This window comes from Mus caroli, unplaced genomic scaffold (genome assembly GCF_978045245.1).
Source record: "Mus caroli unplaced genomic scaffold, Mus_caroli_1 scaffold_8, whole genome shotgun sequence".
Classification (NCBI taxonomy): Eukaryota; Metazoa; Chordata; class Mammalia; order Rodentia; family Muridae; genus Mus; species Mus caroli.
This window is the reverse complement of record NW_028227263.1, coordinates 65,244,327-65,257,308: the sequence shown is the minus strand read 5'-3', so window position 1 is coordinate 65,257,308 and position 12,982 is coordinate 65,244,327. Positions and strand designations below refer to the sequence as shown.

The 12,982-nt window shown below is 49.5% G+C and overlaps 2 protein-coding genes across 3 annotated transcripts in view; both read right to left on the bottom strand.

Moving 5' to 3' along the window:
• The window catches only part of Ap3b2 (adaptor related protein complex 3 subunit beta 2), a 33,919-nt gene extending 25,963 nt beyond the window's left edge, over positions 1-7,956 (bottom strand). The window contains exon 1 of the mRNA XM_021166724.2: positions 7,528-7,956. Coding sequence (XP_021022383.1) covers positions 7,528-7,640 — 113 coding nt within the window. The 5' untranslated portion in view covers positions 7,641-7,956. The remainder of the gene's footprint in view (positions 1-7,527) is intronic.
• Positions 7,957-8,319: 363 nt separating this feature from the next.
• On the bottom strand, positions 8,320-12,342 carry LOC110299411 (uncharacterized). 2 transcript variants are annotated; one of them, XM_021169092.2, is made up of 6 exons: positions 12,254-12,342; positions 10,909-10,926; positions 10,123-10,140; positions 9,559-9,760; positions 9,107-9,354; positions 8,320-8,395 (listed from the first exon to the last, which is right to left on the bottom strand). In XM_021169092.2, exons 2-6 carry the CDS (start codon positions 10,924-10,926, stop codon positions 8,363-8,365), a joined length of 519 nt encoding a protein of 172 aa, XP_021024751.1. In that variant the 5' UTR covers positions 12,254-12,342; the 3' UTR covers positions 8,320-8,362. The 2 variants fall into 2 exon arrangements, with proteins under 2 accessions (XP_021024751.1, XP_085697019.1); XM_085840893.1 differs by lacking the exon at positions 8,320-8,395 and having other exon boundaries at positions 8,916-9,354.
• Positions 12,343-12,982: the final 640 nt, after the last annotated feature.

The window sequence follows — 12,982 nt, the reverse complement described above, 5'->3', positions numbered from 1 at the left end:
GAATGCACACTACTTTCTCAGCACCATAAAGTCAAAACCTCACAGGATGGACCATCATTAATTAGGGACTGCCTGTACCGTCAAAACCTCACAGGATGGACCATCATTAATTAGGGACTGCCTGTACCGAAGTTAAATGAAGCTATGCCATAGGTGGATGGGACTCCCTCGTCCAGTATGTCTCCTGGTTTGTTTGTTAGTTCCGTTTGAGACAGATTTTTTTTTTTTTTTTGAGAAAGGGTTTCTCTGTACAGCCCTGGCCTGGAACTCACTCTGTAGACCAGGCTGGCCTTGAACTCAGAAATTCGCCTGCCTCTGCCTCCAAGTGCTGGGATTAAAGGCATGCGCCACCACGCCCGGCATTGAGACAGATATTTAGCCCGAGTGGAGCTCCTTCCTAAACCTGATGAGTCTCCTGTCTCAACTCCTGGAGTGCTAAGTTTACTAGCACGTACCATCCCACCCAGATCTTCTGGTGGTCCCACTCAAGCGACAGAGAGTCACACAGAGAACACTGTAAAGACATAGGACTGAAGGTTTTCTTCTGTAAGCCAAGAAGCATCCACGATTGCCACCAAGCCACTGGGATTTGGAAAGGATTCCTCTCTGGGTTCCTTGCCAATGCCATGATTTCTGGCCTTCTGAGCTGTAAGAAAGTTTCTATTCTGGGGTCTGTAGATGAGGCTCAGCTGTTAAGAGGCTTTCTTAGCTTCATATAGTCCTGGGTTTGATGCCCACATATCTCAGGCAATGGTGGCACATCTCAGTGCTCAGGAATAGGGGGCAGGAGGACCAGGAGACCCTGTCCCCCCAAAAGTAACCCAGTTTGTGATTTTCTTATTTGTTTTGTTTCATTTTTGTTTCATGACATCAACCATGAAAAACTAGGATACCTGGGCAGGATGGCACACACCTTTAATCCTCCCTCAGGAGAAGAGGCAAATGGATCTCTATGAGTTCCAGGGCAGCCATGGCTACATAGTGAGACCCTGTCTGAAAAAACAAACCAAAGAACAAAAAAGTCAGAGAACCGGGGGCAGAGGGCCAAGGGTGCATGTATGAGACTAACAGAAAAGTGAGGGGAGACAGGAGCACCAAGTAACCCAAGTGTCCCAAGGACTCTAGGAAGTGTCCTTAGCTTTCATGTGCACATGTGCATGCACACTCCATGAGCATGTGTGTAGACCCAAGTAAATAAAACACATACATACTTACATACATACATACATACATACATACATACATACATACATACAAATAGGAAATGCTTTTTCTGAAGAGATGTTTTTGACAGAAAGCAAAGAAGAAAGGGGATGCTTCCCAGAACACAGAGAGAGGCTGAGGACCAGCAGAAGGAAACATCCAGGCCTGCTCATGTTAATTCAAAATGCCTTTGCCTGGGTGGATGCCCCCAAGACCAGGACATTTCTGGTGCTCTCAGAGCAAAGAGTGTAAGACAGCCACTTAGTCCCTCTCACGACTAGAATTGTAGCTATTTCTTCAGCCAGGCATGGTGGCGCACACCTTTAATCCCAGCACTCGGGAGGCAGAGGCAGACAGATTTCTGAGTTTGAGGCCAGCCTGGTCTACAAAGTGAGTTCCAGGACAGCCAGGGCTACACAGAGAAACCCTGTCTCGAAAAACAAACAAACAAACAAAAAAAAAAACGTCGTCCTTCCTGAAGGCAGCTCCTTAAGACTCGGGAAGGAAATAAGATGTTTACGATCAGAAAATAAAACAAGACTTGCCAGGTCCCTCCCCAAAGTTACACATTGGTACCCATCTTGGAGAGGAGACTTCCACAGGCCTAGCCAGAAGTGTGGAGGGAGCCCCAGGATGCTGCTTCTGTGAGCTGTCAGCCATGCTGGAGTGGGATTTTTAGAGATGTAGCCACCTCTCTCTTCACTCATATTCCTGGAACTCGCTGGTTCACTGAGCTGGACTTAGGTAGAATTGTCTCTTTGGTGCCATATATGGGGTGAACCTATATCTATTTATGTCACTCCAGGAAAAGTCACACAGCACGCCCAAACATAGACCTGGTTATCAGTTCCTCCGAGGTGTTGTACTGAGGTGAGGACAGACGCACAGACTATTTGGATGGGCTTTGACAGTGCTGAGAGTCTTGGAAACCGACGGAGATAGGCAGCAACTTTGCCAGTGTGTAAGTGTGTGCTGCTGTACCCTTCCAAATACACACTCCATAAACTAACAATCAAGTACTTCTCACACAGACCGCACACACTTCCACCCCTGTGGGTACATCTATACCCCAGAGATCGAACCGTACTCCACGCACATCCCTCATAGACACAAACAATCATATACAGGAGACATCAGTCACAAATCCCAGAGAAACACACGAACTCGCAGAAATGTACATGAACAATACAGCATCCTGCCACAGAAGCATTCTCAATGCATAAAGCCCCAGACACACTTCACTTACACACCTATACTATCTATGCTACAAGAGACCTCACCGTACTCTCCAGCACCATCCACAGACATACGCACCACACACAGGCCCCTTACACCACAGCCATATCTAATGCATATACAACCTTAATAAATATGGTCACTTAAGGCTCATTCTCCAAATGGCAAGGGGACTCCAAGACCTATGAGGGAATCCTGAGGGCCCAGCCTGGTGGGGGTGGGGGTAGAGGTGGGGCAATGGCCTGCAGTAGATAGAGCAGGCTCACATGTCTGTAAGTCTGTGCTCCCCAGAAGCTACCTCACACCAGGGTGTCCTTGCCACACCTAGACTGTCTCAGGCTCCTGTCAAATGCACACACCCCAGGGCATCCCACCCACAAAACTACTAATGCATTCCAGGAGCTGGGTATAAAAAACAGAGCTGACAGAACTGGTCTTCAAATGCCCACAACCCAGACCAGACCCCGTGGGGTGAGATGGCCTATGCCCCTTTCCCTTCTGGGTCTCCCCTCTGTTGCTCCCCATCCTCTGACTGACTGGCTTCAAGTTCCCAGGAGGCAGAGAGGCGCACAACCAAGTCCCGAGATCATGAAGTATTCATCTCCCAGTCAGATCCCTTTACCCTGCCATTCCTTCCAACCTGACCCCTGACCTACTCTGGATTAGCAGACTCTCCTGATGGTGGCTAGAGCCCCCAGGTGTGTCACAGATCACCTTAGCATCAAACACATCCGCCCACCTCCCCAGTGGCCACTGGGCTCCCTCCCCAGTTACAGTCTACCACCCAGACAGACTGGCCAAACTTGGACTGTGGGGTTTTGGGTTGTTTTTTCTGTCCCCACATTTTATCCTGAGACCACTCCTCGGGACAGAGCTCGAGGGGAGAGCACAGTCCAGGTGGGCCCTCAAGCCTTGACTACTTCACAACCACCCTCCCCTCAGAGCTTCCAGAGAGTTAGGCTCCTTATATCCCTTGGTCAAACTCTCTGGCCATCAGGTGTCCTGTGACCTCTACCTGCAGCCCCCAAGCCTGGACAGCGAACACCTAGTGCCCTTCTATCTGAGGAGCTAAAACATGAAGTATCTGGGCTAGCAGGGGCAGCTACCCACTCCCCGACCTTCTCAGCTCTCTGCAGGTAAAGATGGGATTGTCCTTCTGTACCTTAGCGGCTGGCTCTGGGTCTGGCCTTGGCCAACCTCAGGACAAGGTTCTTCTATTAATGTTTCTGGGGTTGTGTCTTCCTCAGGAGCCTGCAGCCACCGGAGTTCCTCGGGCTTCAAGGCCTGGTACCAGGGTGGGGGCCCACCTTCAGGGCCCAGCACAGGACTGGAGGCCTCCTCCTGATCGGCCCCTCTGGACCCTGGCCTTACTACAGTCCCTGGGAGCTGCAGGAATCGCTGCATCGGGCATCAGGTCCTGCTCCAAGGGACTACTGAGCTGGGGCTGCTAGTCACTGCCCACTGCCACCACAAGGCCCCACCCTGAAATTCAGTAACTGGACACTGGTCTCCTAGGGGGATCCTGTTTCCTCTTGTGTGCTCAGAAGCAAAGCCACAGGAGGTACAGATGGCTAGGGAGAGGGCCTGAGCCCACCCCAGGCTCAGGGCAAGGGGAGGGGATGAGAAGTTCAAGGGAAGAGGTTTGTTGTTCTTTTCTTTTCTTTTCTTTTCTTTTGTTTTTGTTTTTTTTAAATCCAAACCTCATAGCCACGAATCCTAAATTTCATCACAACTGTGTTTCCCTCTTCCCTAGAAGTCTCATACATTCCCCCCATCACCCACCACCCACCTCCACTCATTCTAGCCCAACCTCTTTATCCTCATCAGTTCTTCCAAAGCCAGTTTGTGCAGTTAGTTTTGACTGTCAGTTTGTAGGATACAGAATCATCTAAAAAAAAAAAAAAAAAACAAACCTGTAGGCTGGCCTGTGAGGGTGTAGTTAGGTTGGTCTATGGAGGTGGGAAGACCCACCTTAAGTGTGGGTAGCAGCATCCGATGAGCTAGGCACCCCGACTGAATAAAAAGGAGAAGGTGAGGGCTCTAGAGATGGCTCAATCATTGAGTTCTGGCTGCTCTTCCAGAGGACCCTGGTTCAATTCTCAGCACTCACATGGCAGCTCACAACTGTCTATAGTTCCAGGGGATCAGACAACGTCTTCTGGCCTTTATAGGCACAGGCACAATGAGGTGCACAGACATGCATGTAAGCAAATCACCCATGCACATAAAGTAAAAATAATCAATTTTCTTTAAAAAAAAAAAAGAATTACAGCAGACTCAGAGAGAGAGCAAGAAAGCAAGAGAGAGAGAGACATGAAGCCTCATCCTCTTGGCTTCATGACTGAGGATGACATGGGCCCAGCTACCTCAAACTCTTGCTATCATGTTTCCTGCCATAACAGATATTCTCAAACTAAGAGCCAAAATAAACACTCACTTAAATTGCTTCTGCCAGATATTTGATCAAACAATAGAAAAGTAAGTCCTAAAGTCCCCTTTGCCACCCCTGGTCTAGATCAGGACACCTTAAACATTTTCTACTTAGCACCTCTGCATGTGAGAATTTTTTACATGACTCCATGTTTACAGGTTTATAAAACAGGTGTACAAATCAAGCGTTTACTGGCAATAAGTCAAAAAGAAATTTATTTTAAAACAATTTGGGGGGAGCTGGAGAAATGACTCAGCAATTAAGAGTATTTGAAGAAAAGACTTGTGTTTAAGTCTGGCGGTGGTAGTGCGTGCCTTGATCCCATCCCAGCACTTGGGAGGCAGAGGTAGGTGCAACTCTCTGAGTTCGAGGCCAGCCTGGTCTACAGAGTGAGTTCCAGGACAGCCAGGGCTGCACAGAGAAATCCTGTCTCAAAAAAACCAAAAGATTAGTTCAGTGAGAGACCCTTCACCAAAGAAGCAAGGCAGAGAGTGACCAAAAAGGATAGCCTCCTGTAGTCGGGTGGCATGCCCACCACTCATACATGTGCACATACACCATACATGTACACTTCACACACATATGCACACTCACATGTGCATATAAAATTAATAAAAAGTTACCCAAACCAGTTATCTAGTACACATAATTTTACCACTCAGGACTAAAGCAAATTTGCATAGCAAGGTGCTTGTGAAACATTACAATCTAAAGATATACTACGCTGACGCATGCTGAGGAATGACGATAGGGCAATATTAAAGGTCTTTATTTCTGTAATTAGACCATTGCTTTTCCCTAAGAGCAGACGATTTTGTATGTACAGTTGAAAATGCGGCAGGCAGTTCACAGCGCCAGGGATAATCTCTGGTGTGCACCAAGGTGTGTCAGGCAGTGTCTTGTCAGTGTTTGGTACGATGGAATCACAGTTTCGAAGTGCAAACGTTATGTGGTTAGACTCAGCAGCAGTAAAGTTTCAGTATGCGCCGTAAGTCAGAAACCTGAGTTCTATTGTGTGTTTGATTTTCATTAATTTTTCATTTTTGTGTGTTCAGAATCCTGTCATGTTACCAAACCTTTTGTGAATACTGCCTTCAGTTGACAGACCCAGTGGGGACCCACAGTTTAAGCAGCTTAGATTTAAAGCCATCCCATGCCCAGCCAGTCAACCCTGATATCTCCTTCCCTTGTCTCTTGCTCAACCCAGATCACTTCGGTCTCATCGGTTCAGCCTGAGATCCTTCCAACATGCAAATCTGGTGGCAGCACCTGCTTAGAGCCCTCATTCATTCTAGTGACTTGCTGTGTGATTCTAGCCACTGCATGCTAACATCAGAAGAACCTACACTGTGGCTTCCCTTAGTCCTCAGGGATGTAGGAAATAGAAATGAAATATGCTTATTTGCTTACTTATTTATTTGTAACCCTGGCTTGCAAATGAAGTGTTTGTTTGTTTGTAGTCTTCGCTGTCCTAGAACTTGCTATGTAGACCAGGCTGGTCTTGAACTTAAAGAAGTCTTCATGCCTCTTCCTCTGAGTGTTGGGGTTAAAGGCAAGCACCATCACACCCAGCTGCACATCTTTTATACCAGTGGAGTTTTTATTATGTTATATAGCATTAGAAAAGTCTCCATTCCTTTGTCTCAGGTGTACGCTTCCCAGTAGAGGCCTGCCAGCCCCAGGGGCTATGAATTCTGGACAGGCTCACAGCCTAACATTTGTCTAAGATCAAAGTATGTGCTCACAGCTGCATCCTGTTCTCAAAAGTTGCGCTTTGCATATCAGTTGACTGGCTTTTAAGGGTTTGTTGCTGTTTGCAGCTGATTGAGCATGTGAGGCCTAGCACTGACCATACAGTGTGAGGAACAGGGTCACCGGGTCATTAGTAATAAAAATCCAGTGGGACTCGCACTCGGTGCACCTGCCTGGTTGAGTGACCCTTCTGCAGAAGTGCATTCGCTTGCGCCTTGTGCTTTGGATTGTGTGGTGATTTCCCTGAGACCCCAGACCCATTTCTAACACGAGAGTATCTTCCTCCCTGAAATGGAACATGTCTTGCACTTCCACTCCTGACCCTTGAATTGTCAGGGCTACGTTTGTGCTCCCTGTTGGAGCAATCTATTGGCTCCTGTTCACTACGTTCCACAGGCCTTTAATAAATGTGCTATTGAATTTATGAACAAATAAATGAATGAGTCAAAGGTAAGATTCAAACCAAGTAGGGCTGAATCATAGGGCAATGTGGGGGTTGGGGAAAGATGGAGAAATGAATTTGCAGGAGGAGCCAGTTTCTCAGTCTACATCCAGGGCCAGCTTCTTGGAGTGGACCACACTCAAACTCCAGTTCCCCAATTCAGACCGGTCCCCTAAGGAATTGGTTTTGGGGGTTTTGTTTTGGTTTCTCTTTGAGCCAGCGAATAAAAGGCTGCAAAGAGTAGATACATCATCGCAGCTGCTCCTTAAGGACCCCGCCTGTCTGGCCCCTCCCCCACCAGCCTTGGGTCCCCCGCCCCCTCGTAGCTAAAGGCGAAGTGGCCCTGCTGCGGGAACCCCGCGAAGCGCGCAGGGCGGGTCTGGGTCGGCTGGGCCGCAGCCTCGCGGGCGCTGTCCATGGTGCCTGCGCGCCAGCCGCACCCGGCCGGCGCTCGCTAGCTCACCGCTTGTAGTCCGAGGAGAAGATACCGCCGCTTGCCGGGTCGTGGCCATATTCTGGCTCCCCGGGGCCGGCTGAGCCGCCCTTGTCTTCGCTGTAGGCCGGAGCGGCCGACATGGATCTGCGCTGAGGGGTGGCTGAGCGGCCGGGTTGGGCTTTGGTCGAGGAAGGGGATGCACGCCTAGCTCTGCGGAGCTGCAATCTGCGCGGCGGAGGCAGCGCGCAGATTCAGCAATCAGGGCTGAGCGCTAAGGTTCTTAAAGGGACCGGCACCACTCGCGGAGCGCAGGGTTGGGGTGAGCGCACAGGGGAAGGAGGAACAGCGCCTGCCCTGTCCCAATCTCTCAGAACTCTCTGGCAACTGCAAGCATCTAAAGGTCTCTCACAGTGAGCGAGGCTGCAGGGCTGATGACTGTATAGTCTTTGGAGCGATGCGGACCTCCTGCCTCCGCCCTCCCGATCACCTGACCTACACGGACCCGCCCACCCATGCAGTGAGGGACGTGAGGGACACTGAAAGAAGGCCATACTCGTAGGCCTGGGTTGGAACATCTACCTTGGAGATTTAGGGGTGGGTACCTTTCCAACCTTTTTCACACAGTCTAAATCCCTCTGAGGATAACCTGCGTACTCACTGGGAATCCTAGCAACTTCCTGGAAGAAGTGGAATTTAAGAGGAGGCTGACCCAGGAAGCAAGTGCTAAGGGCATTCTGGGAGCAAATCAGTTCTAGGTTCCAGAGTAAAGAGAACCTCTAACATCCTAATTACGTTTGGGAAAATACTTTAATGATCCTTTCTGAAACCTCTTCTGGCCCATTCAGGAGGACCCAGGGTCACATTAATCACTGGTTAGGTTCCTGTCCATTGACATCTAGGAGGGAAAGAAGACGAACAGATTGAGTTAGGGTCTGGTGTAATTGCCAGGTCTCCAGGACTTTGTGATTTATCAAGCTTAGCTCCGAACACCCAAGGAAGGAAGGCAGGCAGGCAGGCAGGCAAGAAAAAGGATTGTAGCTAGGTCTGGATTAGAGAGAACACCCTGGACTAGGCTGATGGTGAGGTGTTTATCTTTGGTCGATTTTGGACATGAGGTTGAGTGATTGGGAACTCCTGGCCAGGCTCATAGAACGGAAGTATTCCCAAGGACCGAGTCTTGATTTGTAGACTAGGGTCCCAATTCTCTAAGATCAGAATTGGTGGACTGTTTGGAAAAGGGTTGAACTGAGAAAGGTGGACTTTGGATCAATAGAAAGTTCTACTTTAAAAAGAAGGATGGAGTTGGAGTAGCCCCTGGGTTGGAGATCGGTCATGTTCAGTAAATATATCTGCTCAGGATCTAAGAACAGTAGCCTGAGATCTACCTGGCGCTAAAGGGTTTCAAAGTGTGTAACTTCAACAAATAGGTACACCTATTCTGGGGACTTTGGATTGCCAGAGTAAAGAGTTTAAGACGAAAGGAACCTGGTCTGGGTGTAGTGGAGAGAGGAATCATCTGAATTATGCTGGAGCAAGTTGGTTAGGTGCCTTTGTTAGCAGACTCGGGCTGGGCTGGGATGTGGGCAAGTAGAAGAGAGGCACTTACTGAGTCCATGCCCAACAGGTTCAGTGCAAAGTGCACACAGTTGCTGCTAGTGGGATGGTAGGGAGGAGGATCGTTGTTCATAGCTTCTCGCACGCGGCTCTCCAGCACCCTAGGGTCAATGCCACCGCGCCTGCGTAGCACACGCCAGAGCTGTCGGGAGCGCTGCAGAGCTCTGTGCCCCTGTTTACACACGACACCCTCACAGTAACCCAGAAACGTTTGTACTCCACTGTGGTTGGAGGTCCTGCCTGTGGGGATAGCAGGCCCAAAATCAGAGCAAATCGGAGCTAGCTTTGGTGCGACTCAGTAATCTGCCCTAGCATTTCCTCAAATTGAAGCCCCACACCCTTGGCTGCCCAACCCTCTCTCCCCCATCTTCAGAGACCTACACCTTCTCCTAATTTTCGTCCCAGCACAGCTTGCTCACGAGTGGCCAAATTTCTTTTGCTCACCCTCAAAGTGTATGATCTCTCCTTGGCCGCAGTAAACACCCACGTGGGCCCCCCACCACTGTGCCTTAGGGGACTGCAACTTGAACAGGAACAGGTCTCCAGGCTGAGGCTCGTAGTTTTCTAAGTCCACCTCCTGGAAGTTCTGACCCATGAGTGCCTCAGAGAAGAAGAACTGAATGGTGCTGGATGCCCCTACCAGGGTCTAAGAGAAGAAAGGTCACAGACTGCAAGGTGTGTGCACACACACAGCTGGGTCATCGTACTCATCACAGAGGGTAGACCTGGCTTGGGGCTGGGCCCTAGGCAAAAGGTCTTTCCTGACTTACACCTGCCTCGCTGTCCTTGAGGGACTCCAGAGGCCTGGATATCACGGATATGCGCTGCCTTGAGCCACCCGCTAGGGACGTCATGGTGTCCAGCAATTGGGACCTCCTCCCCACCCGTAGTTACCCGCTTATCCCCATTCCTTTCAATCTCCCTCCCCCTGCTCCGGTCTCCTTCCTCATGAATCGTCCATGTTGCCTTTTCTGCAAGCAACACCACCTTCTGGGGGTCGTCTGGTACCTGGGTTGAGACGAGGGACTGAAAAAACAGGAAAAGTGCAGTGAGGTTGGGCCAAGGCCAATCTCTCCCAAGTCCAATAACCTCAGTAGCAAACATGCATTCATTTGCTCCTTGTTACAATTCTCAAGACCAGTTGAATATTCTTATTTTCAGGAGGAAATTGAAGAACATCAACTCTTGCTAATCTGTGTCCACATGACCATCAGGGTCTCATATAATAAATACCATTGCATTTTTTTTTCTATAATGAACTGAAAAATCCAGTTTAGTTCCTCATCTTTTCTGGGAACAGAGGGTGATTTCACTGCCTGGGTTATATCTAAAGTTTGATTTCAGAGGTGGTGGGGGCAGATTGACAGAGAGAGAGAGAGAGAGAGAGAGAGAGAGAGAGAGAGAGAGAGAGATGGAGACAGAGAGACAGAGACAGAGACAAACAGAGAGAGAGAGAGAGAGAGAGAGAGAGAGAGAGAGAGAGAGAGAGAGAGAAAGAGGAGGAAGTGAAGGTAAGATGTGGAAACAAGTGACCATGACCATGACCCCAGGGCTCTGGGTATCTTTGTGTTCTTGTGCCCTTTGGTCAGGAGTCATCTACCTAACATCCACCAAATAGGGAGAGCGCTTCTTTACTTCCAGCTTCCCTCTCATCCCGTCGTACCCACCATACCCACAGAGTCAAGCAAAAGTCACAGCTATGGAAGAGGGTGGATTGTCCTAGCCCCTGCTGAGGCGGCTGCCACCCTGCCCGAGGAAGAGACAAGATGAGCCAAGGACTTCTGCTCCATTTACCTGGCACTTGAAGCTCATCTAGGGAGAGAGAAACCAGTCATTACCACCTGCTGCTTTACCTCTGCCCTCCCACTCTGATGGCTCAATAGCTGCATGCTGTGTCTTAAGTCTGCACTAGGTGGCTGGTCACAGATTGAGAGACCTATGTCACCTCTCCATATGGGACATCAAAAAGTCCCCCCTCTCTGTCTCTCTCTGTGTCTCTCTCTACAGAGACTCTGTGTCTCTCTCCCTCCCTCCCTCTCTGCCTGCCTTCCTCCTTTCCACCCTCCCTCCTTCCTTCATCTTCCTCATCTGTGAACTGGGAACAATAAGGTTGGAGAACTGGGCATCACTGTGAAGCTCTAAGAGCTCTTTGTGATTAACCAAGGCCAGTGGGCAGGGTTTGTTTATCTAAGGTCTGGCTGGCTCCTGAACTTGCACATTTGCCTGTGCATGCGCATTTGGGCGCCAAGTGGAAGGCTGGGGAGAGTACATCTTTCTCAGCTCAGAGGAGAAGAACAATGGCCACCAAAGGCTGGTGACCTCCCTGTGACCTCTGGCTCCAAGATCATTCAACTGGAAAGTCCAGACACCCCCTCGTATTTCCCCCTGGGGTTGGGGGTGCAGGCAGGGAAGCACTCTGGACGCTGCACCTATGCCTTGCACCTTCAAACAGGAATCCGGTCCATGGCTGGCATTCTACCCATAATGATAATAATGTGTATTGCCAAAAGCTGTATGAAGACCCCAGTGAGCTCTAATAACAGTGTCCTGTAGATTCTATTGTCTTTCTCATTCAGAAGAAGGGGGAAGTGGGGCTCGGGTGGGGCTTGGGGAGGTTGGAAAGGTTATATCGAAAAAGTTGTAAACCAGTATTCAAACTGAGGCAATCTGACTAAATCAGCAGATAGGACTTCCAATGCTGGAGAGAAAGGCATAGGGAACCCCTGCCTCCAGCCCCCAGCACCAGGAAGTATTAACCCCGTTTTCTTCCTTACAAGAGAAACATTTAGCATTCATTTAGTCAAGTAGTAAAGGAAGAAAGAGCAACGCCCTGGGACCATCAGTGCTAAGAGACCAGCATCCCAGTCCCACTGCCCAGGGCCTGACAGCACTGCCCACCCTGTCGGAAACACTTGCTTGGAGGTCTGAGCCTTTCCTTCTCTCACCCTGGCTGTCAGAAGCACAGCAGTGGCAGAGGTGTTCCTGTGACTGGACCCCTTTGGGAGGGCTGCTCCCAGCCAGGCACCTATGCCTAAAACAAGGTCAGAGAGGCAGTCTAACTTTTCTGACTGTCCTTCTTCTGGAGGCTCTAGTCATGGTGAGCCCACCCTAATTTTAGCCCTTAATGCAAGCAGCTTACCTTGCAGTGACCACCTCACTCCGTTTGTCTTCTGTGGCCAGAGGAAAGAGGGCAAGTTGGCCGTGAAGCTAGCAGATAAAGGGGCTAACCAGGAAGTCCTGGGGCCAGTTTCTGAGTATCAGTGCCCAAGCCAATCTGACCGAGGCAATGGTGGTTTTTTTAGATATGACCCTGGGGCAGGCAAGAAGCCCGAGCCTGAGGGCTGGGGTCCAGGTAGGTGAAGGGTGCCTCTTTCCCCTCCTCCCACCTTTCAACATTTGATATCTGATATGAAGACTACCTGTTTGTCTCAACACCATTTCCTTGCCCTTCCCTGGCCTCGGGAACTCAGCACTTTGTCTGCACCCTCCCTTGGTCAGAGACTAGGAGCTAGCTTTCAATCCCCATGGGCTTACTGAAGTTTGCTTTATGGTCTGTGAATGTGAATAGGCTTCACATTTTTGCAGTTTGGGTGTAGTGTTCTGCAGGTGTATGCTAGGTCAAGATGGTTGGTGATACTGTTCATGCCACCTCATATAAATTTTGTTCCTTTTTATACAGTTTTCTGTCGGTTAAAAGGGATGGTACGGCTTGTTATCTAGCTTCAGGACTGTCTTCCTTTCATTTTGTTAGATTTTTGCTCTGTGGAGTTTGAAACTTTTAGTGCATGTAGAAGCGTTTTATGGTTGCGACATCTTTGGGTGAGCTGACATTTGTCACTAGGAATGTCCCCTTGTACTTCTGCTAAGG